The 27,957-nt window shown below is 37.8% G+C and overlaps 1 protein-coding gene across 1 annotated transcript; it reads left to right on the top strand.

Moving 5' to 3' along the window:
- Positions 1-27: 27 nt before the first annotated feature.
- LOC131062500 (calcium-transporting ATPase 10, plasma membrane-type) lies at positions 28-26,835 on the top strand. The gene is made up of 7 exons (XM_057996167.2): positions 28-857; positions 5,090-5,144; positions 5,239-7,193; positions 7,281-7,439; positions 15,091-15,262; positions 15,606-15,904; positions 26,289-26,835. Exons 1-7 carry the CDS (start codon positions 681-683, stop codon positions 26,565-26,567), a joined length of 3,096 nt encoding a protein of 1,031 aa, XP_057852150.1. The 5' UTR covers positions 28-680; the 3' UTR covers positions 26,568-26,835.
- The last annotated feature ends 1,122 nt before the right edge of the window (positions 26,836-27,957 follow it).

The following is a 27,957-nucleotide window of genomic DNA, read 5'->3' as shown; positions in this document are numbered from 1 at the left end:
CTACTTAACATCATTAACCTCTACGAAACTCCCTTGAATGTACCATACCCTGGGGTGATAAAGGGAAATCGGTCCAATGATGTATTTCGGGCAAAATAGCAGTGCTCAATTTAGAGTGCCTTCTGCTATCGTTCGTAGAAAACGTGCAGACAGAGGAAACAAGAAAGATACCAGCAACTGCATAAAAATTGCATTGCAAGTTTAATAACTGTTAAAGATTGAATCTTTACAGAGAAAAATTGCTAAAGAACTTGCTGTGAAATAATGGTCGAAGAAGCAAAACCTCCAAAAGGAAAAGAAGCGGAATGCGTCAATAATTTAATCCACGACTATACAATAAACCAGTAATAAAAAATTGAGGTACACAGTTGCTTTTTTGGAGGGGGAAAAATGGGTTGAATAAAATATAGATTTTTAACGCTGGCCTATGGACTACATGGAATACGAGATTCTGTAATTAGTTTGTTTTTATCTCTCTTTCTTTTTCAGCCTTCCATTTTTAACCAAATCTCAAAAAAAAGAGCTGAAACCAGAATAATTCTTCCGAAGGTTGTGATAAGCTTCTGCGAAACAAATCATCTCCACAACCCAAAAACATTGCCTGAAACGCGTACCATTGCTTTTACTTATAACCCTTGAATACACAGAGCAAAACATAAAGAGTTGACTTGTTCGTAAACATGGAGAACTATTTGAATGAAAACTTTGGAGGAGTGAAGCCCAAAAACTCATCCGAAGAGGCTCTGAGAAGATGGAGGAAGTTATGTTCAGTAGTGAAAAACCCAAAAAGAAGATTTCGGTTCACTGCAAATTTGTCAAAGAGATCCGAAGCAGAGGCTATGAAAAGGACAAACCACGTGAGTACCCTTTTACCTTACTCTTATTCTCTCTGTTTTTGTGTACTTTGAGTTTCATCGATTTGTTTGTTTTTTAGTATCTGATCTGGATCAAACAAATATGGTAGATTACCATTTGAGGATGCTTAAAAGATTTCATTATTTCAGACATACATAATAAGAAGGTTTATGATTATAGTGATAGACGGCCAGTGGTGCAATGATCACATCAATCAAAAACATTTGCAGCCAGCGGAACAAAATGAAATACCCATCTTACTAATTCGGTCAGAAGTGAGCGCAACACCCATTTTAATTATTTGATTACAACTCAGGAAGTAACTGGCATTGCCCTGAGTCTCACCAAGTTTAAATCGAAAAGGAAATTTCAAGTCTTAAGACTGGAAATATACCCAAACAATTAGAGACCTATAGCCTACACATATCGATGATATATATGTTTCCGATACAGTAGCCATAAGGAAATGCAATCCTAATCGCGAGTACATTTTGGTACTATTAACATAGATACGGTGAACACCGTTACAACTATTTCCGTATCACACATCATACTCTAAAAAGCAGTACGAAGTTGTAGCCTAATCCAAAGCAACCTAATCGATTGCCCTGCAGGAACCATAAACAGAACAGAAATAAATGGAACCAGTGGGCATACACGTTAAGACTGCCATTATATATAAAATACATAAATTAGGGAAACGGAACAAGGAGGAGAACCTCTGTTTGTGTGTTTCTGGTATTACCGTGTGAGAATTTTAACCACTGTGTAAGGTCCAAACATGTAAGGCAGAACTTATCACTGATTTTAAGTTGGCTAATTCGATTCGGCCTCCTATTAGAACCCTATCTAATGTGTCTCATTCTCCTTCTGTGCTCTGTTCCCATCTGTGCGTTTGGCCCCAATTTGATAAAATTTCAAAATTTGTTTAAATCCGTGCTTTGTTCCTGTCATTTGTTCCACTAGTAATAACGGCTAAGGACAAGTAAAGTTTGCAATTTTTTGTTGTCGGGATGTTTGCAAGTCTACAAACTGCCCAAAACCCCAACAACGTAAAGTGTTAGAGTTCAGTATGTTGGTGAGTTAACAAGTTTGCAAACTCACCAAAAGGCTGACAAGAAATAGCTAAATTTGAAAATTTGGCAAGTTCACAAGTTTGTGAAGTAGTCGACAAGGTTCAAAAAGGGCCAAATTCTTTGATATAGAAAGAAATTCATTGTTTAGATTTCAAATGTTGGCAAGTTTGGCAACTCCCCAAAATGTCAACAAAAGAAGGCATTTGTTCAGAGTGTCGATGAGTTTGTAGGTTCATTACTTGTTGAACCTCCGATATGGTTCATGGAAGACCCAAAACCCCGACAAGGTAGGTGAATGTGAAGAAAAGAAGACAAGAGATGTTGGTAGGTTCAAGATTCTTTGAACCTTCTAACACAATTCAAAAGCTGTCGAGTTTCCTCAAGATGGCCAAAATGATGAAAGGAAAAGTTAAGGCAAGAGATTGTTAGCAAGCTCAACATTCCTTGAACTCATCAATAAGGTTCAACAATACATGAAGTTGTCAATGAAGACAAAATTTCAAGAAGTTCCTAGGTTCATGAATTCCTCAAAATCTTGACCAAGGTTCAATATACACCTCGACTCTCGCTCTCTCGCATTCTTTGCCTCGTCTCCTCCCTGCATTCCCTTTCTCCTCATGGGATAATGGGCTTGTGGGTGGATATTGGCACCAAATTTGTTCCTCCTGAAGTTATACCCCTTGCGTCTCCTCTTCACCTTGGGCCTTCCCTTCCCCACTAGGTGTAGACCATTGGGTGGAATCGGGACTTTGGAAACTAGTTCCAAGATCCTTGTTTTCCCCCAATGCCTTGATCCTTGCCATCTGACGTGTTCCCCCTTTAGACTTGGACCCTCAGGATGATTTGGGACCTTGAAACCTAGTTCCAATATCTGTGTTCTTTGTGTTGACCTGTTTCCCATGATCTTTCTATCCTTGTAACTTCTTCAGTCCCGAACCTAGGCTCTTTTGTGGTCTTGGTCCTTGATTCCTCCTTGCCTTCCTTGGTCCCTAATTCTTTTTCCCTTCCCACCGCTAGAGCTTGGTGTTCATATCCCTTTAGACTCTAGACTCTTGGGGAACCTTTCACCTTTGGACTTCTCCCTTGTTTTTCCTTCCTTTTGAGATCTAGTCTCGGCCTTTCCTTTCCCCATTAGTCCTGCCTCCCATTTTGGTTCTTGTGTCTCACAACCTTTTCATCTCATCCCCGATTCTTTGCTAGGCACCACGACAACCAAGAAACCCTTGCTCGATGCACTGTTTCACCTATCCCTCTCCCACTCGAGGGACATTTCATCTAGTAGGAGTAATCGTGCTCATTTTTAATGAGCATCTCTATAGTTTTTGAAGGCTTTCCTCATGTGCTAGCACATCATGAACTAGTTCACCATTAATGGCGAAAGGCGGCTGCAGATCAGAGTAAAACATTTCTCCATCCTTTATAGGTGTAGCTGGACATCTTAAACCGTGATTTTGGGTGCGACCTAGGGAAAGGCTACACCTGACGGACATGGACATCCCTAGCTGCGTGCCGGTTGAAGGATTTCCATATTAATGCACATTTTGATGCCCATCTCCTAGGGTTGCGGGTATTTGGGATGTTTCTTTCATTTGGGGAACTCCCGACACTAGGCAGTTTTGCAAGGTATTTAAGGCCTGAAATTTTATTTGTGAAAGGGGAATGGAAAACTGAAGAGGAGCATTTGCAGAGCCAGCAGCAAGGAAACATTACAGGAAGCCCTAGGGTTTCAATTTCAGTTATGGGTATCCTGTTTATGGTATTGTATTGATGTGGGTACATTCAAAATTTGTAACAAACTCCATGTAACCTTTGAAGAACAAATATAAAGTGGCTTATTAATGGTATATTTCTTAGGCCGCTTCTATATACATAATATTGAACATTAAGCCCATCATCTGTTGCAGTCCATTGACATAACACTTTGGCATACTTAATGCCGTACCTTTCAATAGTGGGAGCAAATTTGGCTACAATCGATCAGTGTTGACATTCTTTAAGTGCTGGTGTGAATTTTTATCACCATGTTTACCAAGATGTTATTGGAAAATGCTGGGACATCAAATTGGATGGTATCTACTTATCAAAGATTACATATGCAAATCTTGAGTTCAATTTAATACTGATTTGTCCTCCGAAAGGTTGATAGTATGCAAAATTCCCTTTCTTAGTTTTCAGTGAGCCGTGTGAGTTCATCTGATCAGTTCTCAGTTACAAAGAAGATAGGTGGTACTAGAACATCAAAACTAATAGTAATAATCTTTTTCAACATTTATGTCTTGAAAAGATGCATATCACATAAAAACTAATATTTATGTGGGGCAACCCATGCCCCAAGTTGAGTGGATTGGTCTCCTCCAGAAAATATCCTAACTTTGGATTTTCTACGGACTATGGCAAGCCATAATTTAGAATTAGATAAAGATAGCTTTTATCTTTTTAAAAAGAACACATAACTGGCCGCTGTAACTTTTAGTGAGTAAATATATATTTTTGCAGTCATGTCCCCTTATCAATATGCTTTTTTTTTTCATTAACTACAAAGGAAGACTGATATGCCTCTATTCAGAATTATGTTAGTGCAGAATTTGGATTGTAACTGTAAAATCATAAGTAACTGCATTGGGTTCCATTATATTTTTGGTAGGATGTTTCTAACCTGCTGTTGTTGCTGAGAGATAATATCTCAGCTTGGTCTATCTAGCTAAATATTGAAAAAATGCTCCTCCTGTTGCTGAAAATAAATGAATTATAAAGCTTGTCATTTGATAATTTTGTTATTAGCAATTGTGTGTCAAGAAATTGATTTATGACCAATCTTTTTGGCTCAAATTTATGAGTGTTAAAACGTTGGTCATGGTTGGCTTTGTGAGATTCTCCAGATGTTTAAGTATTGTGCATTTTGCAGCAAAAAACTCATTCAAATGTGCATGGATTTCTTTGAATGAAACCCAGAGTGCATTCTCAAAGGAATTTTTCTGTTAAAAATATTGTTATTTCATTCCTTTTTTTGACTTGTGTTTAGTTTTCTATAGATAACATGCCTGACATCTTTATGTCAAAATTTTATGCCGTAGAAAATTCAAATTTTGAATTAATCACAAGGATAAATATATGAAAGAATATTTGATTTGTCTTTGTGATCATTTTGTTTGTAACAGGAGAAGATAAAGGTGGCTCTTTTAGTTTCAAAGGCTGCGCTTCAGTTTATTGATGGTAAGTCTGTTATCAATTTATGACTTGTCCGTACAATTCATCTTTCATATGGAGTACTTGCTGTTTTCTTATATTTTTTCTTATGATTGGAAAGCTGGCCTTTCGGGTTCCACTGATTATGAAGTGCCAGAGGAAGTCAAAGCATGTGGTTTTGGCATCTCTGCTGATGAACTAGCATCCATGGTAGAAGACCATAGTCTCAAAAAGTTAAGAGCCCATGGTGGAATTGAAGGAATTTCTGAGAAGCTTTCTACATCAATTACTGATGGGATCAATGCTGATGAAGAAAGCCTGAAGCACAGACAGAATGTCTATGGTCTTAACAGATTTGTTGAGAAACCACTTCGAGGATTTTGGGTATATGTATGGGAGGCATTACAAGACACGACTCTCATGATTCTTGCAGTCTGTGCAGCTGTGTCTTTGGCCGTTGGGATTTCTACAGAGGGATGGCCTAAAGGAGCCTATGACGGTCTTGGCATTGTTCTCAGCATTCTTTTAGTTGTATTTGTAACTGCAATCAGTGATTATCGACAATCTTTGCAGTTCAAGGATTTAGATAGGGAGAAGAAGAAGATCTCAATACAGGTTACTCGAAATGGCTATAGACAGAAAATTTCAATATATGATCTTGTTGTTGGGGATTTAGTGCATTTGTCAATTGGTGACCAAGTGCCAGCAGATGGGCTATTTGTATCTGGCTTTTCATTGCTTATAAATGAGTCAAGTCTAACAGGTGAGAGTGAACCTGTAACTGTGAACAAAGAGAAGCCATTTTTCTTATCAGGAACGAAGGTCCAAGATGGTTCTGGCAAGATGTTGGTAACAACAGTTGGCATGAGAACTGGATGGGGTAAATTGATGGCAACCCTGAGCGAAGGCGGTGAAGATGAGACACCACTACAGGTCAAGCTCAATGGTGTAGCAACAATAATTGGAAAGATTGGATTATTTTTTGCCATTATTACATTCTTGGTACTGACAAAGGGATTAATTGACAGGAAGATCATCAGTGGGCAATATACGAGCTGGTCTGGAGACAACTTTATTGAGATCTTAGAATTCTTTGCAATAGCAGTCACAATTGTTGTGGTTGCAGTACCAGAGGGACTGCCTTTGGCAGTAACCTTAAGCCTTGCCTTTGCCATGAAAAAGATGATGCATGATCGATCGCTGGTGCGTCATCTTGCAGCATGTGAGACAATGGGATCTGCAACATGCATTTGTAGCGATAAAACTGGGACTTTAACAACAAACCATATGACTGTTGTTAAGCTATTTATTTGTGGCAATGCCAAGGAAATTCAGAATGCTGAGCAGGCTAAGAAAGTTAGAAAGGAAACATCTGAGCATGTGTCCAAAATGTTAATGCAGTCAATATTCCAAAATACAAGTGGTGAGGTGGTGATGGACAGGGATGGAAGACGGGATTGCATAGGCTCACCAACAGAGGCTGCCCTTTTGGAATTCGGCTTAATGTTGGGTGGAGATTTTGGTGGATTGCGCAAAGAATCTACAATTATCAAAGTGGAACCTTTCAATTCACACAGAAAAACAATGGCTGTTTTGCTGGAGCTTTCTGGGGGACGATATCAATGTCATTGTAAGGGTGCTGCAGAAATTATCTTGAATATGTGTGACAAGGTATTAGATTCAACTGGACAAGCTGTTCCACTTGATGAATTAACCATGAACAGTCTAATGAATGTTATTGAGGGTTTTGCTAATGAGGCTTTACGAACACTGTGCCTTGCTTATATGGACATAGGAGATAATTTTAATCCCCAAAATTCTCTTCCAGGACATGGTTATACATTTATAGCTATTGTTGGTATCAAGGATCCAGTTCGTCCTGGTGTCAAGGATGCTGTTCAAATCTGTAAAGCTGCTGGAATCACCGTACGAATGGTTACTGGAGACAATATTAACACTGCAAAGGCAATTGCCAGAGAGTGTGGCATTTTGACTGATGATGGTTTGGCAATTGAAGGTTCTGATTTTCGTGGAAAGAGCTTAGAGGAGATGAGAACGCTAATTCCGAAAATTCAGGTAACAGGGCCTTGAAGTTGCTTTTGGTAGCTTACTGCAGCAAATTGAGATGCATATTTTGAGAAGAAATGAATCAATTTATTGCAGGTTATGGCTAGATCATCCCCATTAGACAAGCACACTTTGGTGAAACACTTGCGTACAATGCTTGGTGAAGTTGTCGCAGTTACTGGTGATGGCACAAATGACGCACCAGCTTTGCATGAAGCAGATATAGGGCTTGCCATGGGCATTGCTGGCACTGAGGTTTGAAAATTTTGGGTTATTTTGTCCATTGCTTAAAAATGCCTATATTAATGATTGTTTTATGCTCAATGTATCTTGAAGCATGTTGCCAAGTCTTTCATAATTAATTTTATAGTAAAAAAAGAAAATGCATCTTGTGCAAGTGCTTTGCTCCTAGTTTTTCATTTTTTAATCTTGAGATGCTTCTGTACTTCAATTTTTTGTTTCATTGTAAAGTTGATTTTTTGCACAACCACATCTGCTTCAAAAAGAAAAAAGTTGGTGGTTCAATCTCTCCTGGTTCTGAAATTGATGAACCTGTCATGCATTGAAATTTAAATCAAGGGTCTGATATCATGTAGAATCAAACTCATGTACAAAAAGAAAACTGGTCTGTTTCTCAAGATGAATTTCAAATTATTTTTGCTGATATTTTGAGTACATGTTATGCTTATTTGTATCCATAATGAAAAATAGATGATGAGGTCTATGTACTCTACACTAACAGTTTTGTAAAGGGAACTTCGATAAGTGAGTGTTTGTATGTTGTAGGAGGATAAGTGAGTGTTTGTATTTTGTAGGAGGATATATCCTCTCCTGCCAGTCACTCTTATAACTGCCTTTCAAAAGTTCCAAAGTTCCCAGACTCAGACTCGGCTCGGACTCGGCTCGGACTCGGCAAAATAAGAAAACCCTTGAAATTTAGAGATTTTTAACGATTTAAAACTTGTTTCATACACCCATTATTGAATTAAGCTTAAAGACACTATAACATCATCAAATAGAAGCTAATTTGATCACATACATAAACATACATCCATCACATGCATAGAATTGTAAATTGTAGCTGAAGGAATTAGAAAACATAGATATATAGAGTTATAAATGTTGTCCAATGTATATAAAATCCATGACTTCAAATCTTCCCAAACATATATGTAACTGTAAAGTGTAAACAAAAACAAGTCTATGGCTCAGGCTCTGGCTTAGCCTCGTCTATCTGCCTCCTAGAAAAGCGTCTAAGGTAGGTCTTGGATGACTGAGTAGCCATAGTCTCTGCTTGTGATGTGCTAGTCTGAGTAGCCATAGGTGCTGTGCCTGATCGTGCTCTATCCTCCTCCTCTGCCATAGCCACAGCCTTAGCCTCTCTGTCTGCTTGGTCAACCCACCCAAGGTCCTCATCAGTGAAGACTAGATCGGTGGACTCAGTGATCGAATTGGACTCGGGGTCAACTTCCTCTAGAGTGATCGGAGAGGAGTCAGCGTCCAAAATCTGTCTGGTCTTGAGACGGAGGTTGTAATGAACAAAGACTAGATCATTCAACCTCTACACAGACAATCTATTTCGCCTCTTCGAGTGGATGTGCTCGAACATGCTCCAGTTGCGCTCACATCCAGAAGCGCTGCATGGCTGGCTCAATATGCGGATGGCAATTTTTTGAAGGTTTGGGGTTGAAGGCCCAAACATTTGCCACCATCTATTTGAGATAAGGAAAAGAAAAAAACATTAGTCTCATTTCCAACTTTAAAGGTAGATTATAAAATGAAAAATTTAAATGCATGTCATAAACTTTAGAATTTTCTACCTGGCTGCAATTTTGTCCGACCCTCTTTGCACAACTGGCTGGCAAAGATCGCCCCTACTGCATTATTAAATGCATCCATCTCGAGCAGTGTAGCTGTGGTATTAGTGCCCATCCGTTGTACTACTGAATATAGCCCGCTAAGAACCTCCTCATCCGCTTTGAAATCAACACGGAAACAAAATGAAACGAAAAATGTTATGTTTTTTTTTTTTTTTGACTGCACTTTTTTAAGTGACGCCGGCCGGGTCACGACCCTCGGAATCGGCGAGTCAGGGAGTTACTCGTTGACTCGGCAAGTCAGGCGAGTCATGCCCCCTGACCTGTCCGAGCCTGGGTCAGGGTCACCGTGACCCGGTAGGGGTCACCCAGCTCGCTGCCTTGCCGCGAGTCATGGAACTCTGTTCAAAAAAAACTTTTTCAATGGCAAGGCAACATGAGAAATGAGGTGTACTTGTATGCTGTGGGAGGATATGTTGCTTCATGCTAGTCACAAGAGGAATTACCTGCTTATTGGGTGTGGCCCACTTTTTGTAACCGAGGTCCCTATGAAATGAACATTATGTGATGCGTTTGGCACTTTACTTTCTGGTATCTACCATATGGTGAGACATGGATGTTATGCTAATCCCTATTATGGCCTTGTGATATGTTTTCTTGTATGGTCGATGCATCAATTTTTGTGTGTGGGGGAAGGTATGGGACTTGCATAGGTAGTGGATTTCTAGCTAGTGGTACAGAGTTGAGCCAAGTGGTTAGTTTTTCTCTTTTCTTTTAATTTTTAAACTATAGATAAAGGAGCTCAGATACAAGGGGAATCCTTGTGCTTGCACAGTGTTGATGTTGTTGTGGAGTTATGCATGGTCCTCTCCCAGGCATTGAGTGACAAAGAATGTAAATGGCACCAACCTTACGAACAGGGCTTCTCCAGAAGGTCTGCGATGGTCATAGCACTTTCAGTACTTGGGTGGTTGGGTCATCTACGATTGCTCATTCAACGAATAAAAGAACTTGCTATATGGATACCTTAAGCATGAACTCTTGATTTATATGGTCAATACATACAACCATAACTACTGAAGTATAACTGAAATAATGCTATAATGACAATTCCTTGACATAAGCAGCATAACAGTGAAAATAAGATGTAGAGAAACAAAGAACAACAAACCATACACATCATAAAGAGAAAATTTATGTGGAGAAACCATACGCATAATAAAGATACAAAATTTATGTGGACTAACTTTCTAGAGGAAGAAACTCCTTGGGAAAAGTAAGGTAACATTATTTCTCTTCACAATATGATGTTTGACAGCTGCTTAACAGAGATTTCGCTTCTGGTGTGGAACAATTTGTAAATCTGTCTCTGACTTGCTACAGAACCAATTCTGCTCTGCCCTGTGCATCTTCGCTCAGTTTTCTCTCTACTATTGGAAAATGTGCTAAAAGTACTCTTTGCAGTGAAAATGAAGGTAGTTATTGATAGCAGCTGACTGTTGGGAACCTATCAAATAAAATTTAGAAACCTGTTTCTATTGTAGACTGCTGGCATCCCATGTGCAATTCTGTCTACCAACTCATTCTGTCGCCCTCATTAATTCCAGCTTTTTATTCCAATGCTTGTGCTGGATGGGATGCCAAATTTGAAATTTGTGAAGATTGTAGCCCAAGCAGTGAAATTGTCAGGACAGAGGAAAAAAACTTCCAACTGGAATTACAACCACACACACATCTCAGGAATTTGTTATTAGTGCACAGCTGTGCAAGCGTCAACAACATTCTGTTTAACATGCATGACTCAGTAACATTCTATGTGATCATGCAAACTACAAGTGCCTTACATGTGCCCTCTGCATTGTGCGCAAGTCACTGTGTCCCCACATGACATTGCACATGACTCACTATGTCCCCACATGACATTGCACATGACTCACTATGTTGTTGCACACCTGTATGCTTGACTCTGTGTATCTTTGCTTGCCACTTGGCAGATATTGCAGAGTCAATAGTTCTTTAGCCATGTGAATGGAATGCCAACTGTCAGGGAAGTTCAATTGCCAAGCAGTTTGAAGGTTCAAGTGGTTGGAGATTTAACCATTTCATCTTCTAATCATTTTTGTAACCATATTGTAAATATAGTAATTGATTCCCTAGGAGGAATGTTAATAACTGAATAGACAAAGGCAAACCAGTTTGATATGTTCACCCCATTCTGGTCACATGAATTCTCATTCCTAGCTTTGCAATTATAACATCAGATTGTAACCAATTTATGTCTGTTTGAATAAAAGTAGAAGACAGTTCATAAAAAATTTCCACTCTTTTTGATTGCGTATTGTTTTCTGTTGCATAATCTATAAACCCATCTTTCGCTAAGATTGGTTTGTTCCCTGGACCACCTGGGATCTGAATCATTTTGAGAGGTCAAATATTAGCTGTTTCATGTTGTTAGTTACACTGCCATGGATGGGTCGCACAAAGTGACATTTTTAATTTATGAAATCCAAACCTGACTGAAATCAATGATAGATTACGATTGTTGAGGAGGCATGTCAATTGCCTGGATAGATTACCCTAGCTATATCAAGAACTGTGTTGCATGCTCTACTCTTCAGGTTGTGAATCTTTTGCTATGTTTGTGGTTTGAGAAGGGAGGTCACGCAAAACACATTAATTTTGGGAAAGTTTTCTGTTGGAATGGAACATTATTTATTTGCTTACACAATCTAATTCAGAAGCAATTATTGAATATTATTTATTTGGTCAAATTTTCTCTGTTTGAAAATTCCTGTAGAATGAGTTTTGGTTGTGGGTGATTTTGGATGTATATTTATTCAACATTTTGTAGTACCAGCAGGGTCCTTGTCAATAGTTTGTTGGATGCCTTGTTGATGGTGATGTTGTGGATAGGTAATGATATCTTTCTGATTTACAAGCATATATTTATTAATGTCATTGACAGGCAGTTAATTGTTGTGACCACTCATTTGTCACCATGAATACCACCACAAGAAGTAGTTGAGAGTTGATATTTTGTCTACTATCCTCATATTAAATCTCTCTTTCTATGTGCTCCGTATTATTATCCATTCCCTTGTATATGTCATGTTAGTGGTTGGTTGCATGTGATATTGAGTTGTACAGAGCAACTGCATTGTTAAATCTCACTAAATAGTTCAGATATAGATACAAATGAAGAAGGCATAGTACATCAGGTTGTGCATTTATGAGCAACATCCAAAACTCCATAATTTTTGAGCATCCCTTGCTGTTCAGCCAAAAAGAAAAACAGTTAAAGTGTTAAAGCCTTTTGGAGACTTTCTAATGTTATGGTTCCATGACAGCTTCACCTATGCTAAATTCAATTGCTCAATTTAGGCATAGTCATGAGGTTTGCACGAACCTCAAAAGATTTTTCAGAAGCTCAAATTTATAAAGAGGGTTGAACGTACTGGACTAATTAGGGCAATGTCAGGTCAATTCAATGAAATTTTATAAAGAGTGTTAAGTTTATATAAATTCTGTGATCAAGAGGATAGAAAAAATAAAGATGTAGTCTGGAATTTAAATTTGAACTGCAGTTGTGTGAATGAAGGAAGCACAACACTTATTAATTTTCGGTATTGTCCTCCTCCCCATCGTATGCATGTTATATATCTAAGTGAATGAGAGGGTACGTATGGAAGAGATATGTCTTCCCACGTGGGAAGACACATCTCTCCCTACGTACCACTCAGCACATTAACAAACATATCGCAATTTGTTTAACCTAGCCCGTAAACATTAATGGGTGCAACCGATAATATTCCCAGCCCGATAACAATGATGGGGTGTGACTGGTGGCACTCACCACAATTTGATATTTATTTATAGTTTATAGTTAACGTGTATACTACTTATGTTAACATATATTTAATTCATGTATCGGAAATGGCACGACCGATGTTACAAGAATTAACAAAGAGGGTTGAACCTATTGGACCAATTAGGGCAGTGTCAGGTCAACTCATTGACCATGAAATCATCTATTCCTTTTGTCATGACAAAGTAATGTTTCAAATTTTTAAATGCATTTTTTTGCCAAGGGTAGATGGAGACTTACAGTCTCACAGCTCTATATTTCAGGAGCTAGAAAGCATTCCTTGTTTCCACATGAAAATTTTGGCCCACTTTATTATGACCGTACTGTTGTGGGAAGCTCTGTGCAGTAGTTCTCAGGTGGTCTACAAACGTGGGTCTTCACTGCGGCAATTGTTTCACCTTGTCACTCAGTCACATATCCTGGGAAAATTTTGAAATACATTGAGCACTGGGCATTGAAATATATTTTAATCATTTTCATAATATAGATTTGAGACTTTCCAAACCTGTTTGAAATTCTGAATTTTGCCACAAAACATTCACCTTCTTAAACCCACAAAACTTTCTGAACCTGGTTACCATGGAGGTAACAAGCAGTAAATTAATTATATACACAAATAAAGATTGTTCTGATAAAAGTAGATTCCCAATTATTAGTTAACTGATCCTAAAGTTGAATAACTTTACATATTGAATAATATGACAGCAACAGCAGCACTGCGAAATTGGTCAAGTTATCACAAAGAGTTAGAGTAGCATTCTGGTAATTACTGGCTTTTTTCTATGTTGCTGATTCAGGTACGGGAACCGGAACCAGAACCCGTTACGGCATTATGACAATTTTTTTCCATGGGTATGGGTACAGGAATATATATGTATGTTCAAAATTATAAATTCTAATTAAATCCATAATTGCCAATAAATAGGTTAACAATATTCTCCTTAGGGCACCATTAAGTTTCACATTCGGTCACAAATCTGCAGTCATCAGATTGCATGCCATTCCAAAAGAAAGAGAATTTAACTCAATGGTATTTCTTAAGGATGCTCAAATGGCCTATTGGTGGAGTACACAATGCTTCCATAATGGACTGCTTTAATGAAGAATTACTGATGTAAAACTGATCTCTTATAACTGATGACATATGCTTACTAGGTGGTGAAGAGTGAACAACCACCTTGACCAGCAAATGCTTGTTAAATGATCAGTTGAGTGGAAGGATAAACTTGCCATTCTATTGGTCAAGCCAAACAGGCTGAGTAGATGTAATTACATGGAGAATGACTGATTCCACCTATGTTGTCGAAGTGTATCCATGCCTGGGTACACCTGGGTACCCCCTCAAATGACCGAATCCACCTATGTTGTCAAAGTGTATCCATGCCCGGGTACACCTGGGCACCCCCTGGGTTTGGCCAGGGTACAACCCAGGCGCCCGAGCAGTACCCTGGGTGAACCCAGGAGCGTACCGGTACCCAGACTGCACCAGGACCCGGACCAGAGCCTCAGTCCAAGTATCCGGTAACATAGGGCTTTTCCTTGTAAATTTGTCGTTCCCAGAATCCAGAACTTGGAACATCCCTATGCCATAATTTTTGTCAAATATTTTGATTTTTAAACTACATTTTATATGGATGTTTATCATATTTTATCATTATGCTTTATCCAAGGAAAACTGCTGGTATTTCACAAGACCAATGAACAAGGCTGTAGGTGAGATTGGTGGGAAATAAGAGGGACACAAAATAAAATATTTAACAGTGAAATTAGGAATATTATCCAAGTTTGGAATAGAAAATTTGGGCTGTCATATTAGTATGTTGATGGAAGCAAGCAACTAAAATAATTATTGTACTTCTTAGCTATCGTTAGTTGAACTTCCCTTCAGATATTAGACTGGTTACAGTACTGTCTGTTTCCAACTTTTAAATTTGGAAGAGCATTCTTCTGGAGGCAACTAATCACAGATAGTATTGTCTGAAAAACATTATTTTCTCCACCTTTATGGTGGACTATAATTTCTATTACCAAATTTGGTCTTGATGCTGTGTTTTATTGACTGTTACATAGATTTTAATTTTGAGACGACTTTTATTTATAGGAGGGTTATCAATCTCCAATGCAAGACACATTGTAAATTGTTTCTCTTTACTATCGTGTTTCATGACACATATACTTGCTATAAATAATGTATTAATCATTCAAGTTGTAATTTTATGTGCAGGTGGCAAAGGAGAGTGCAGATGTGATTATTCTTGATGATAATTTTTCCACAATAGTGACAGTTGCCAAGTGGGGACGTTCAGTTTACATAAACATCCAAAAATTTGTGCAATTCCAATTAACAGTTAATGTGGTTGCCCTAATTGTTAATTTTTCATCAGCATGTGTTACAGGTAGGCATATATTTATATATAATAATTTCCTATTTTACTTATTTGACAATTGACTTTCTGCATGCTTGGTACCGTACTGCAGATAGTAATTAGGACATCAGTTTATCCAGTTAACAGTTAGCATGGTTGCCCTAATTATTAATTTTCCTTAGCATGATTTCCAGAAAAGTATAGATATTGTTTTCCTATTTAGTTATGCAATAATCGACTTTCTGCATGATATCTAGCTTACAGTAGATCGTAAACTAGGTTGTCCATATATGTTGTAACCCTAATGAGATGATGTTCTACTATTTGAGCAGTCTGATTTATTGCATATCATATCTTGGTATTTAATCAACAGGTACCACTCCCCTGACAGCAGTTCAGCTACTTTGGGTTAATTTGATCATGGATACTCTTGGAGCGTTGGCATTGGCAACTGAGCCTCCACATAATGACTTGATGAAAAGACAACCTGTTGGAAGAGGCCAAAGCTTTATCAGTAATGTTATGTGGAGGAATATTTTCGGCCAAGTAGTATATCAGCTCTCTGTAATGTGGACACTGCAAGTAGAAGGGAAAAAGCTATTCAAGCTGGATGGTCCAAATGAAGATTTAGTTCTAAACACGTTGATATTCAATTCATTTGTATTCTGCCAGGCAATTTTTCTCTCTCTCTCTCTCACTTCCTCTCTCCCATTATGTTTGTTTTTAACCACTTGTTAGAAAGGCAAATTGTTTCTAGTTTTAGACTTGAAGTTAGTCCACTCTAAATTCCTATTTTATTTCTTTGATAGTATTACTGATGTTTGTAATCACACACATATTATCTGTTAGGTAACTGAAGTACTTTGCACAAGGTATATTAACTTGCCAGGTTGAATTTGGCAATCGGCTAGTATGAAATTCGCCTTTAGTATTTATCACTTCCACTGGTTGGGCTTTAATCTTCATTTTCGACTGAAAATTGAATTGGTATTATTGGTACTTTGTTGATTAATTAGACATGAACAATGATTTGAGGACATCTACTTTGTTGGAACAGTAGAATATTGCCACCTGGTTTAAATGGATGTATGATATGGATATGAAATATATTATTGAAGCATTTTTGAAATTCAGATTTACACGAGTTTGTTAAGCATTTATTTTGATATAGAGATCATCGTTTTGGATAACACCCACGATTTAGATTTTATATGATGAATATGATTATGCAACATTGTGCACAGAATTCATCTGCCGTGTTTGTCAAAAAGAGCTTTCAAGACATGCCAATCACAATTAATGGGTTACAATAGCATATGAAAAGTATATTATTGAAGCATTTTTGAAATTCACAGATTTACGCGAGTTTGTTAAGCATTTATTTCGATATAGAGATCATCGTTTTGGACAACACCCACGATTTAGATTTTATATGATGAATATGATTTATGCAACATTGTGCACAGAATTCATCTGCCGTGTTTGTCAAAAAGAGCTTTCAAGACATGCCAATCACAATTAATGAGTTACAATAGCATATGAAAAGTATCCCCCATTCACATTTAGCTGACTGTTTGATGCGTTTTGGTATGACACTCTGGGGTACAAGGTCTTATTGGGCAAAATGCCAAGCTGAATTGGCCGACCTCTTGCATCAAATTGGAACACCAACAATTTTCTTTACCTTTGCGTACAGCAGATATGTATAGGTCAGATTTGCATGCACTAATGCCAAGAACACATGTGACTAATCTACAAAAAGCACAAAAGTGGCAATGACAAAATATTATTGACTGCCCGCTTATTGTGGCAAATTACATGCATCTACAATATACAATGTTTTGAAAGGAAATACTACAAAAGGAAATGAAAGTAAAAGATTATTGGTCTAGTTATGAATGGCAGCATAGAGGAGCACCACATGTGCATGGATTTATATGGCTAGAGGGAGCACCAAACATAGATAACCTTGATTGGAGAAATGATCATGAAATAAAAAATGTTGAAAAATATTTTGATTCTATTATTCATGCATGCAACCCACGAGGAGATCCACATCAAAGAAACATATAGGTTTGATATTAATTTTCAATTATATATTTATTTCAAAATATGTTATACTTAATTGTTTTGTATTTTAACTAATAATATATCTTATATCGTTAATGATATCATATAAAATTTTACACAACATCCATGCCTTAATAATACACAGCAACTGAGCCAAATATACTTAGAATGTGAGTATGAAGAGTTACTCAATTGTGTTGAATGTCATACTGTTGGACACAATGGATCACTGAGAGGGGGGTGAATCAGTGATTTAAACACTTTCCTGCCTTAGGGATATACTGGTAGCATATAAAACAAACAATGGGTAGACCGGTTACTCAAACAATACAAACTGAGTGTACACACACATAAAAAAATGCATCACGTAACACCTGATGTACGAGGAAAACCCAATGTGGGAAAAACTTCGGTGAGAATAGCTGCTGGAGATCTTTTCCTCCAATCCAGCCCCACAATGAAAATGATCTGATTACAATTTTAGGGCACCAACCCAAGGAGCACCAACCCTTGATTTATGAGCACCAACTCAAAGGAGCTACAACCCTTGCACTAAGCACCAACTTAGTGATCAAACTGATAGATTTCAAATACAGTAATAAATCTGATAAAGTTTTGTAACTCTTATGTACTCTGTTCTACCGGTTTCAACTTTACCGGTCACTTTCACAATCTCTTCTGTTGCTCTCCCTCTCTGCCGGATCTCACACTCTGCTTAATCTTTTCTGCTTCTGTCGAATCACACTTAACTTCTGCAACATATCCATCGGTTCTAACTCTGCAGGTATTCCTTCCCTTTGTATTCTTCACACACTCTACCGATGTGAACACCTCTACCGGTTTCCTTCCTATGCTGTAGTATATCACCTACACACACAGTCACTCGGAATTTTCTTTCCAATTGTTTTGACTGCACACTAATCACCCTTCTTCGCACTCTCTCATCACAAATCAAAGTCTCAAGTTGGCATATTCAAACTTGAGCCTTCCTGCCAAAAACCAATTCAAACTTTGGGCGGTTAGGGTTTCTTCTCAGCGACCAAATCTGTCTTCAATCCGATCCAATCTTCCTTGGATCGATCACCTGCATTGAGGAAATAAATTGTTATGCGTTTTTCATTTGTCCAATGCATGTATGCTAAAAATAGCAAACCTAACCCTGCTCTTTTGCTTTGATTTTTGTCGACCACATTTAAGATCTAGCTGTTTCTTGTTTGAGGTCATCCTGTAATCTGGTTCCATGCTTCGATCATAACGCCGACAACTCTTTGATCTTCTTCTGTCGTTCATTCTTCATTTAGCCGCAAAACTTATGATTTTCAATCCGCAAATCAAGGGGGGCTTCATTAAATGCTTACCTGTCCCTGCAACTACCTTGCCTCGACGATGCAAACACATCGACATCTCCCTTCTTGCCACCTGGCATCCACATGACAGACACATCGACATACAACCCATTCACCGACATAGGGTCGGTTCATACTTATTCATCCGACAAATCCTTCTACCGGTACATACCGTTACCGGTATGTCCAACACATTGAACATTTGCTTTTACCGGCAACACAACACGTCAGCAACTCACCTTATCCTCCGGTATACTACTTCATTGTGATCTTGTTAACATTCTGCCTCTTCATCACAAATTGGCAGCCAACCTTGATACATACCGGTTTCATGCCTTGCCGGTATTTACTTAACATGTCAACACACTTCTCAATATCACCTCTTACCGGTGATAACTCATGCTTACACCATACCGGTTGACATCAATGGCAACTCAATGCCAACACATACAATGTGTAAAGAGGGTGCTTGCAATCGTAAGAGAAGAGGAAGAATGGTTTGTAGGTAAGCTATTCATAGATTCAAATATTTTGTATAAATAATTAATTAAATTATTTGTACAAACTAACAAGTTACCTTTTATTTGTAGGTACAATGCACCATGACCATTGCATCTAGACAGATCAAAATTATTTGAAGATCCAATGACATGAGATAAAATATATGAACTTGCAAAAAATGATGATCGAGTAAATACACATAATCCTAACATACTTCAATTATGGAGAGCAAATGTTGATTAGCAATCGGTACTTTCAAGACATGCTATAATGAATTATATTGCAAATTATGCAACAAAAGTTGAAAAGAGTTTAGAAACGTATCATCAAATGTTGATGCGATTTGCAAATATCAAAAATATAGATGAAGCAACATCAAAGGCATACTAGAGACTTCTAACAAAAACACTTGTTGAAAGAGACATTGGAGCACAAGAAACATGTTATATGTTATTGGAGTTGCCATTGGTAGAAACATGTTATATGTTATTTCAAGAGAGGCGTTTAAGCTAGTGACAAAAGTTGAAGGATGCACAAGCCCACAATCTAGGAACCTACTAATCCTTGTTAAAAACCTTCAAATATTCATAAAGCAAACAACGTTAGTACTAAATTAAACAAAAGGTTCCAAGTCAACTAGTTGAAGAGACTTTTATGTTAAAAATGTCTCAATTGCTAATATCATTCTTGACATGTTATTGCGAAAGCACAAGTAGACTTATAAAAGGAACAAGGACGTACACCAATTGATGAAAGGAGAAGACATGGATTCCACTAGCCAACAAGGTATTTTATGTTGGGTGATTCAGGTAGTGTAACAAAATGATCACACTAGCAAGTCATGCTATACTAGGTATTCACCACTTGAGGAAGTGTAAACAACGATCACACTAGCAAGCAATGCTATACCAGGTGATCAAGACAAAGATTAGATGCTAGAGTTAGAAACTGTGCCTTAGGGGGTGCTATGTAACACAACACTACAACAAGATATCCTTAATGAAAATGCATGCGTTCCAAGCTAAGAAGAAGATCCTTATAAAGAATACAATTCTCGAGCAAGGGAGAGATAGTTGTAAAAGAGATATCTTGCAACAAGTGTAAAGGGATCCTTGTCAAGGATACATGACTATCATAGGGGGAGCAAGACATTTTTGTCTAAAGATATCTACCTTCGAAAAGAGAGATGTATATTAAAGATGATATCTTCAACACTAGAAGGGGAAGGAGACCAAGAATACACACCTTCTTAATTGCTAGGAGAGAGGATTCTTGATGAAGGATTGTACACTTTCAACACCAAGGAGAGATCATTTAAAAATATATACTTTCGAGCAAGGAAGAGGTCCCAATGAAGGATATACATCTTTAAGCAAGTATAACATCCTTATGAAGGACAAACAATTCTATGCAAGAAAGGCAAACCATTAGAAAAGATACGACTCAGCAAAGGGAAAGTGGATCCTAATGAAGGAGGAATGTTTGAAAACTATTCTTGCTCCCTAGTATAGACAAAAGAATAATTAAGCTATTATGTTGCTACCCAAGTATGATTGCACATGAAATTGTACCACCATGAATGACAATGAGCCCCCAAAAGGTAAGCTACGAGTGTCACATAGTGAGGAGCAACATAATAGGAAATTAATGTTGTTTAAAAGGTATTGGACAAAGGTGCCACTCATTGTCACTTGTCACTTGAATGATACAAATTACGATAGGTTGTTGAATTTTACACTCCAAATCTTGGGATTTCCTTGGTTTTGTTTACAATTCTTACTTCAATTTTTCCAAGGGAGAGTAATCAAGTTGGCTTTAAGAAGCTGAAACAAAATACTCCCTTGTTTAGATGAAAATTTAGGAGAAGAAGACATAGATGTATTAGACAATGGGTGAGGGGATGTCGAACCTAAACCTTGTCTAGAAAAGTGTAGTGTAGATTTCTCATGAGCCTCAATACTTTGTTGCACACATCCTAAACCATGTCCATTGTATCCATGTTTACAGTGAATTTTAAAACCAACACCATAGTGTTTCTCGAAATCAAATGTAGGATGCTTAGTGGGTGTTGAAATGTCAAGAGGAAAGGTTTCACTTTTAGGTTCAATTGGGTTGAAATCTAAAGAGCCAAAGTCATCATCAAGACATGTGTTAGAAGAAGAAGAGGTTGGATTGGTTTTAAAAGAAGCTTGGATAAATGACACACTAGGTTTTAAATTCGGGGGCTTTGTACTCTCCACAAAAGGAGGTTGTAAGTCTGAAGGACCCCAATTATCTTCTAAGAAAGCATCATCAATAGGAGACTGTGTTGTAGAAGGAACCATGGGATGCTCCAAGAAGCTTTAAGGGAAGATATAGATCCTACCTCTTTTTGGACACCACTATACGGATTTTTATCACCTTCTAGAGTGTACATATTGTTATTATAAATGAATTTGAGATTGTGATGAAGAGAAGGGATTGCTCGCATGGCATGGAGCCATGGTCTACCTAGAAGAAGATTGGATGTGAGAGTATCGTGCATGACATGGATAGGCGTGGGTAGGATCATATCACCCATCTTAATAGGCAATGTCATTGTACCTAACAACTGTCTATCGACATTATCAAAGCCACAAATACAAAGAGAATTATGTTGAATGAGAGAGGTATCCACTTTGATCTTATGTAATAAGTCAATGGTACAAACATTAAGATCCGAGCCATTATCAACTTGTGTATGTCTTATTGCATTACCAATAATGGCCACAATAATCATGAGGGGATCATATTGATTTTGAACTTCCAAAGGAGGTAACTCATGTTGTTTGGACACAATATATGGCTTTGTTTCAATCATATGATCAAGTAGGGTTCCTACATCATTTATTTAGCAGAATGTGAGACAACCACCTTTTATAAAGCTTCTTGGAGCATCCCATGGTATGTAGGCGAAGTTTGTATCAAATCCTAGAGGGAGATCTTAGTTGGAGTAGCATGAAGCTGCTCAACTAAATCATACCTCTTACTAACATGTTGTGTAAGATGGGGGGGTGGAGGAAGAAAAGGTTGAGAGGGAGGAAGAACATTTGAATCTTGTTTGTTGTTACAAGTGGGCTATTGCATGATAATTGGGTTGTTGATTCATCCTATCTCCTTGGGTGAGTTGTTTGGCATAGTTCAAGATGTAGTTGGGAGCTCTAGTTGGATTTTGAACACCTTTAATAGCAATTACTGGTTTGTTTTGAGGTTGAGGTCCATCTTGATGAAGATGGACAACAATTTTAGGCTTCACATGACTAGAAACATGAATAACATTGACTTGGTTGGGCTCTTTATTCATCAAAACTTCATCTTTAGGAGAGAGAGCATTGGAAACATTGCCAGTGATATCCTCCTCTTGCACCAAAATATCCTTATGAATAAGATCAATTTTTGGAGAGGGACAAGCATGATTCACGAATTCTTCATCTCTAGAAGAGATGTCATTAAAGTTAATAGGAGGTAAAGTGTCATGAAGGGAAGTTTTAATGGTATCATCCTCTTGCTCTAAAATATCTTCATGGGCGGGACCAATTTTGAGAGAGGGAGAAGCATGATTCATCAATGCTTCATCCTTAGAAGGGAGAGCATTGAGAAAGGTGCTAATGTAATCATCCTCTTGCCTCAAAATGCCCTTACGGATAGGAGGATCTTTAGGAGAGGGATGGAGGATCATAAGAAGAGCTAAGAAACTATCACATCCATGAAATGGCTTCATTGTGAAAGTAATTTCTTAAGCATACAATTATACATCCACAAAGATATTTTTGCTTTCTATATAATAACAATGAGATAGCAATGATGTGAAATGCAAGCACATAACCAAGAGATTTGAGAAATGAATAATGCAATATGATGTAGCAATGATATGATCAATTAACCACCTATGTAAGCAATATGAGCTAGCAAGATGATGATTAATCAATGAATGTAAGCACATAAAAGATGAATTTAAAAAATTAATGTCTCAAAATCTGAAAATTTTATGAAATAAAACTCAGATTTGAACATCCAAATCATAAATTATGCAAGGTATGTCGGGTTCACCAAAATGAAATGTTGGGAAATTGGGTTTCACTAGCTTAAACATACAAACTAGGAATCATTCCCAATCCCATCAATTCATTGGAGAACCAATGAGGCCCAACTTCAGTCCCTTAGGAGAGTTGGGCACTTGGATCAATTGTTGTCTTTTTGATTGCTATTATTGAATATGATGAAGACAAAAAATGATGCAAGAACTAGGTAAAGTGCTAGGAAATTGACAAGATTCAGCATAAATAGAAAGATACAGAACAAAAAGTCAACTCAAATGCACACATTTAGAAATGAGACAAAGAGGAACTTGTCACAAAAAATTGGAGTTGAAAGTGCCAATCATGTGTGCTAGGTGCCATAGACCTAAAGGTGCTTCCATTAGCTAAAACTTTGGATTTCAGATCAAGATGCTTTGTAGATCACTCTCCTTGAAATTTGGCCAAAAAGTGTCAGACACGTGCAAATTGACATAGTTCAGGGGTTTTCGGCCATTCAAAATTTGAAACTGTGTGCCTCAATCTGCTTTTTGCTGATTTGCAACTTTTGATGGTCGGGTCTATAACTGCACGTAGAAAAGAGGGAAAATGTTGTGTTGTATAGGAGTTTGCCTAAGTAAAACCTTGGGTAGGAATTGACCTCCACTACAACTATGATTGACTAGATAAGAGAGCTTACCCTTGGTAGGGCAGAGGCTAAATCTAAAGCGAAATATTGAATTGACAAGATTATACTTCAAGATTGATAATAGTGGTGATGCAAGAACATGATAAATCATAACAAAATCCATTATGAAAGCATACTTGAAGATAACTTGCTATAGCTTGATGCTCCTTGTACTCAAATGTGCTTTTGAAGGAATTAGGAATGCTTGTGAATGAAAGTGCTAGATGTGTAAATGAATTAGAAATTATGTCTCTATGTAGGGTTCTCAAGGTATTTTCACTTTTAGGATGACTTCCAATAGTCATATCAAAATATTGGGATCAAATCACTAATGGCGGGAACCAACATCCTAATATATTCAAGTTGGGGCCTATTTTGGAGGGACTAAGGTGCTAGGAGCCATAGTCTAGCCGAAAAGGGGCAAAACAAGGTGGTTCAAGAGGGCATAGACCCAGGACATTGGATCAAGTCACGCCATGAGCATATGACGATAGTTTGGATGAGATGAGGCTAAAATAGGGTGAGAATGACCTAGAAGGAGGCACACTAAAGCAAGGGCCTAAAAAGGAGTCTGAAATTGTAAGAGTTTACAATTTATGACACTAGACTAAGATTTTGTAGCATTGTCAATGACAACACATTGACCAATATTATTAGCAATACCTTTAGGGATATTTTCATCCCAAAATTTCAATAGTAGCGTAAGGAGCCTAATTCAAATAGATCCATGTTAACCTTGGTAGCATCTCAAGGCCAGTAGCCCGCATTTTTAAATGAAGACATGCCTTACCAAGAAACCACGGATGTTTTTTGTAGGATTCTTGAAGAATCCTCCATGGATTGAAAGGAGAATAAGAGTAATCTGTTTAACAAGGCCCCGCACGAAGTTGACCTGAAATATTCTAGCATTTGGACACATAGCTATGAATAACATCTATGTTCAGCTGAGATTTAGAGAATCTCCCAATGAGGACGGATTGTATACCAGTAGAAGATGTGTCCACCAAAACATCAAGAATCCTAAAAGAGGCACAAGGAACATCCTTAGCAAGGGACTTGTAACCCTAGGAAGGAATAGGGCCAAGAGAGGACTAACTGCCACACCTTTGGGGACTTCCTAACCCTTGTGATCAAAGCCAAACCATCGCCAAGACTAGGAGGCATGGATGAATTTGAGTCCTACACGAGAAGAACCAAAATGGGAAACATACCATCATATTTATGATCTTGGGGCACCACAATAGAGGTGACAACTCCTTCACTATACAACTACATATATTTCGCTTACAAAGGAGAAGGCACACACAATGCATCCCTACCAGGGCACCCAACAAATAGGAAACCATCCCATTCAACTTGAGTAATCAGGAGGGAAATGGGGGCCACCTCTTGGGGTTGGAACCCCTTATGTAGGCCAACACTGAATAGAGAGAAGGATCAATAGCCATCACCCTCTTTCATAGAGGCAAACCATCACCAAGACAAGGAGGCATGAGATCCAAGTCCTACATGAGAGGAAATGAAATGGGATGCAAATTATTAGAGTTATGAGCATGGGGAGCATCAACAAAAGCTCCATCATTGCATTTCTGCTTTAACTTTGTGTGTTGTGTAGGAGAAAGCACATGCGATGCAACCCTATTAGGGTTCCTGCTAAATAGGAATCCACCCCCAACGTTTGCTTGAGCAGCTGATACAGCCAAGACGGTAACAAAGGCCACTGCTTGGGGAATGAATCCCTTATGCAGGCTGAAATCTGAATTGAAAGAAGGTTCATCCGACACTAGCATGAGCCTAGGAGCCTCAAGGTAGACAAGACAAATGCCCAACAACCGAGCCTCTAGTAGGAGGTCCAACAACAGTTCATCCTTGTCAACATTGTCCCAAAATCCACTTCTCCATCTCCATCGTCCCCATTGGATTTGAAACCATCACCTCTGCTCCAGTTCTTGCTCAATGCTATTACAAATGCTTGTAAGCTAGATGAGATGCTGAATAATAGGATTATAAGCTAAATGATAGCGAGGAACTACTGGTACATTGAGAACATTTGTTACTACTGTGCATAAAGGCTTAGATAGCGAGGCAAATACAAATAGACCCCTTGTCTAAGAACACTCATACTTGTACCTCAATAGAGTTAACCATTCAAAGTGAAGTTAAATGCATACTTTTATTTCATTCTTCAATATTTATGGCAAAAAAATTAGGCTTTACATGTGTAGTACTAAATAGTGTCAAAGTAATTAACATCTAGCATGGATCTTTTGAATCACATTTGTCCAAATGAAATATGTCAAGTTCAAACATTTAGCAAGTTAGAGAGAGATTCCTTACAATTTGATTGGAAGGTATAGAATTTGAATTTATATTTCAAGCTGTGCTAATTTTAGATATTGTGTCTTGCCTGTGTGCAGGTCTTTAATGAAATAAGCTCGAGAGAAATGGAGAAGCTAAATGTTTTCCATGACATCCTAAGAAATTGGGTTTTCATTGCTGTGTTGTCATCCACGGTTGTGTTTCAAGTGATAATTATTGAATTTTTGGGTTCTTTGGCAAACACAACTCCACTCAGTTGGAACCAATGGTTGGGTAGCATACTAATAGGCCTTTTCAGCATGCCAGTTGCAATGCTAGTTAAAAAAATCCCTGTTTCTTTGAATCGGCAGGTGGAATCAAAATTGAAATTCGAATAGAGAGAAATTGTTATCCCAGTTTTGTATCAAGCAGTCTGCTCGTATCCGATGCATGCCAGATTTACTATGGGGAAGACTGTGGTGCTGTAGCTGATTTATTCTTCTAAAATGTTATTGTGACAATCACAAGTCCCTGCTTCAGAAATGTGATTAGCATAGTTTACGTTTGTGTTTAAATTTGAATATATATTCTCTGATGGAAAGTCACAGTAATTCCTTAGTACTAATTATCGAGTGTACAATATGATATATCTGATGTATTTTTTCACCCAAGTTTCTAGTTTGGCAACATTGAACTGCATTTTTATTTCTTTACCACCACCAATAATAATATATATTGAAAATGGTGGAGATAGCACGTTAAAAGTGGATTTTGTTTGGACATACTTTAGCATCATCGAAATCATGTTAATTCCTGGAAGCACTATAATTATATCCTTGTGTCATGCTATGTAAAAAAAATTGATATTCATAGGAAGTATTTTTTAATGGATAAACAAAAGCCCGTTTGTTTCTTAATGGTGAGTGGGCTGCTTTCTCAGTGTATTTTCCAGTTTTCTTCCTTAGTTAAGAAGTCAATCTTGTCATTGGAGCTTGAATTCATTGAAAGGTGACTCCTCTGCCATATCCACCAATCTGCATTAATATGGCGACCACTTCATTTCACGGACACATTCCAGTTTTGCACCTTCACCGTCAATGAGTTTTGTGCCCCGTCTCACCACCAGACCCGAGTTGCATAATCTTCATATGAAGAAGGAAGTAGTGTTTTCTTGCTGAAGGCACATTTCGTCACTTGCATTACCTTGGGGAAATTTAATGAGCATTCTATTACATCTCAATCTTTCCGGTCACAGTTTCTATTTTTTCAATGCTTGAAAGTTGTTTGTTTTGCTTTGGAATTCTGTTCGACATTGAGAGATCCGTTTACAATCATGGCATTTGCCTCATTTACAATTGAAAAAAAAAATCTTAAAAAGTTTTTATTCACGAGTTTCTTATTTATAAATTGTAAAGCATATGGTCATTCAGCAGATATTGCTGCACACTAAGCCCAAGCTTAAGGGGCCAAAGCTAGTCTGCTAGAACACTCTACATGCAGACACACGGACAAGTCTGGGCGTGGAAACACTTAAAATTGGTTGATGAATTGAAAGAACCATAAACAACTCGAGCATAAAATCAGATTGTTCATTTCCCTTGATCAGGCAAGGTTTATCTATGCACATGCCACACATGTATTAGCCACTGCTTTAACTTTGTAATTGTTTTTGATTAAGGTAAACAGGGATTTGTAACTTTGTAATTGTTATCTAAATGATGTTAAAAAAACATTTTGTTTGGTAGGGGTGAGGGCCCTATACATGTGCACTGTAACTTTGTGTTTTCA

Source organism: Cryptomeria japonica, chromosome 1 (genome assembly GCF_030272615.1).
Source record: "Cryptomeria japonica chromosome 1, Sugi_1.0, whole genome shotgun sequence".
NCBI lineage: Eukaryota > Viridiplantae > Streptophyta > Pinopsida > Cupressales > Cupressaceae > Cryptomeria > Cryptomeria japonica.
The sequence above is the reverse complement of the archived record's forward strand: the minus strand, read 5'-3'. Positions and strand labels throughout refer to the sequence as shown.

Excerpts from the sequence above, each read along its gene's own strand:
- LOC131062500 (XM_057996167.2), top strand. The coding sequence starts at position 681 with ATGGAGAACTATTTGAATGAAAACTTTGGAGGAGTGAAGCCCAAAAAC. Across the intron at positions 15,263-15,605 it reads TTCATCAGCATGTGTTACAG|GTACCACTCCCCTGACAGCA; the intron begins GTAGGCATATAT and ends TTTAATCAACAG. Across the intron at positions 15,905-26,288 it reads ATTCATTTGTATTCTGCCAG|GTCTTTAATGAAATAAGCTC; the intron begins GCAATTTTTCTC and ends GCCTGTGTGCAG.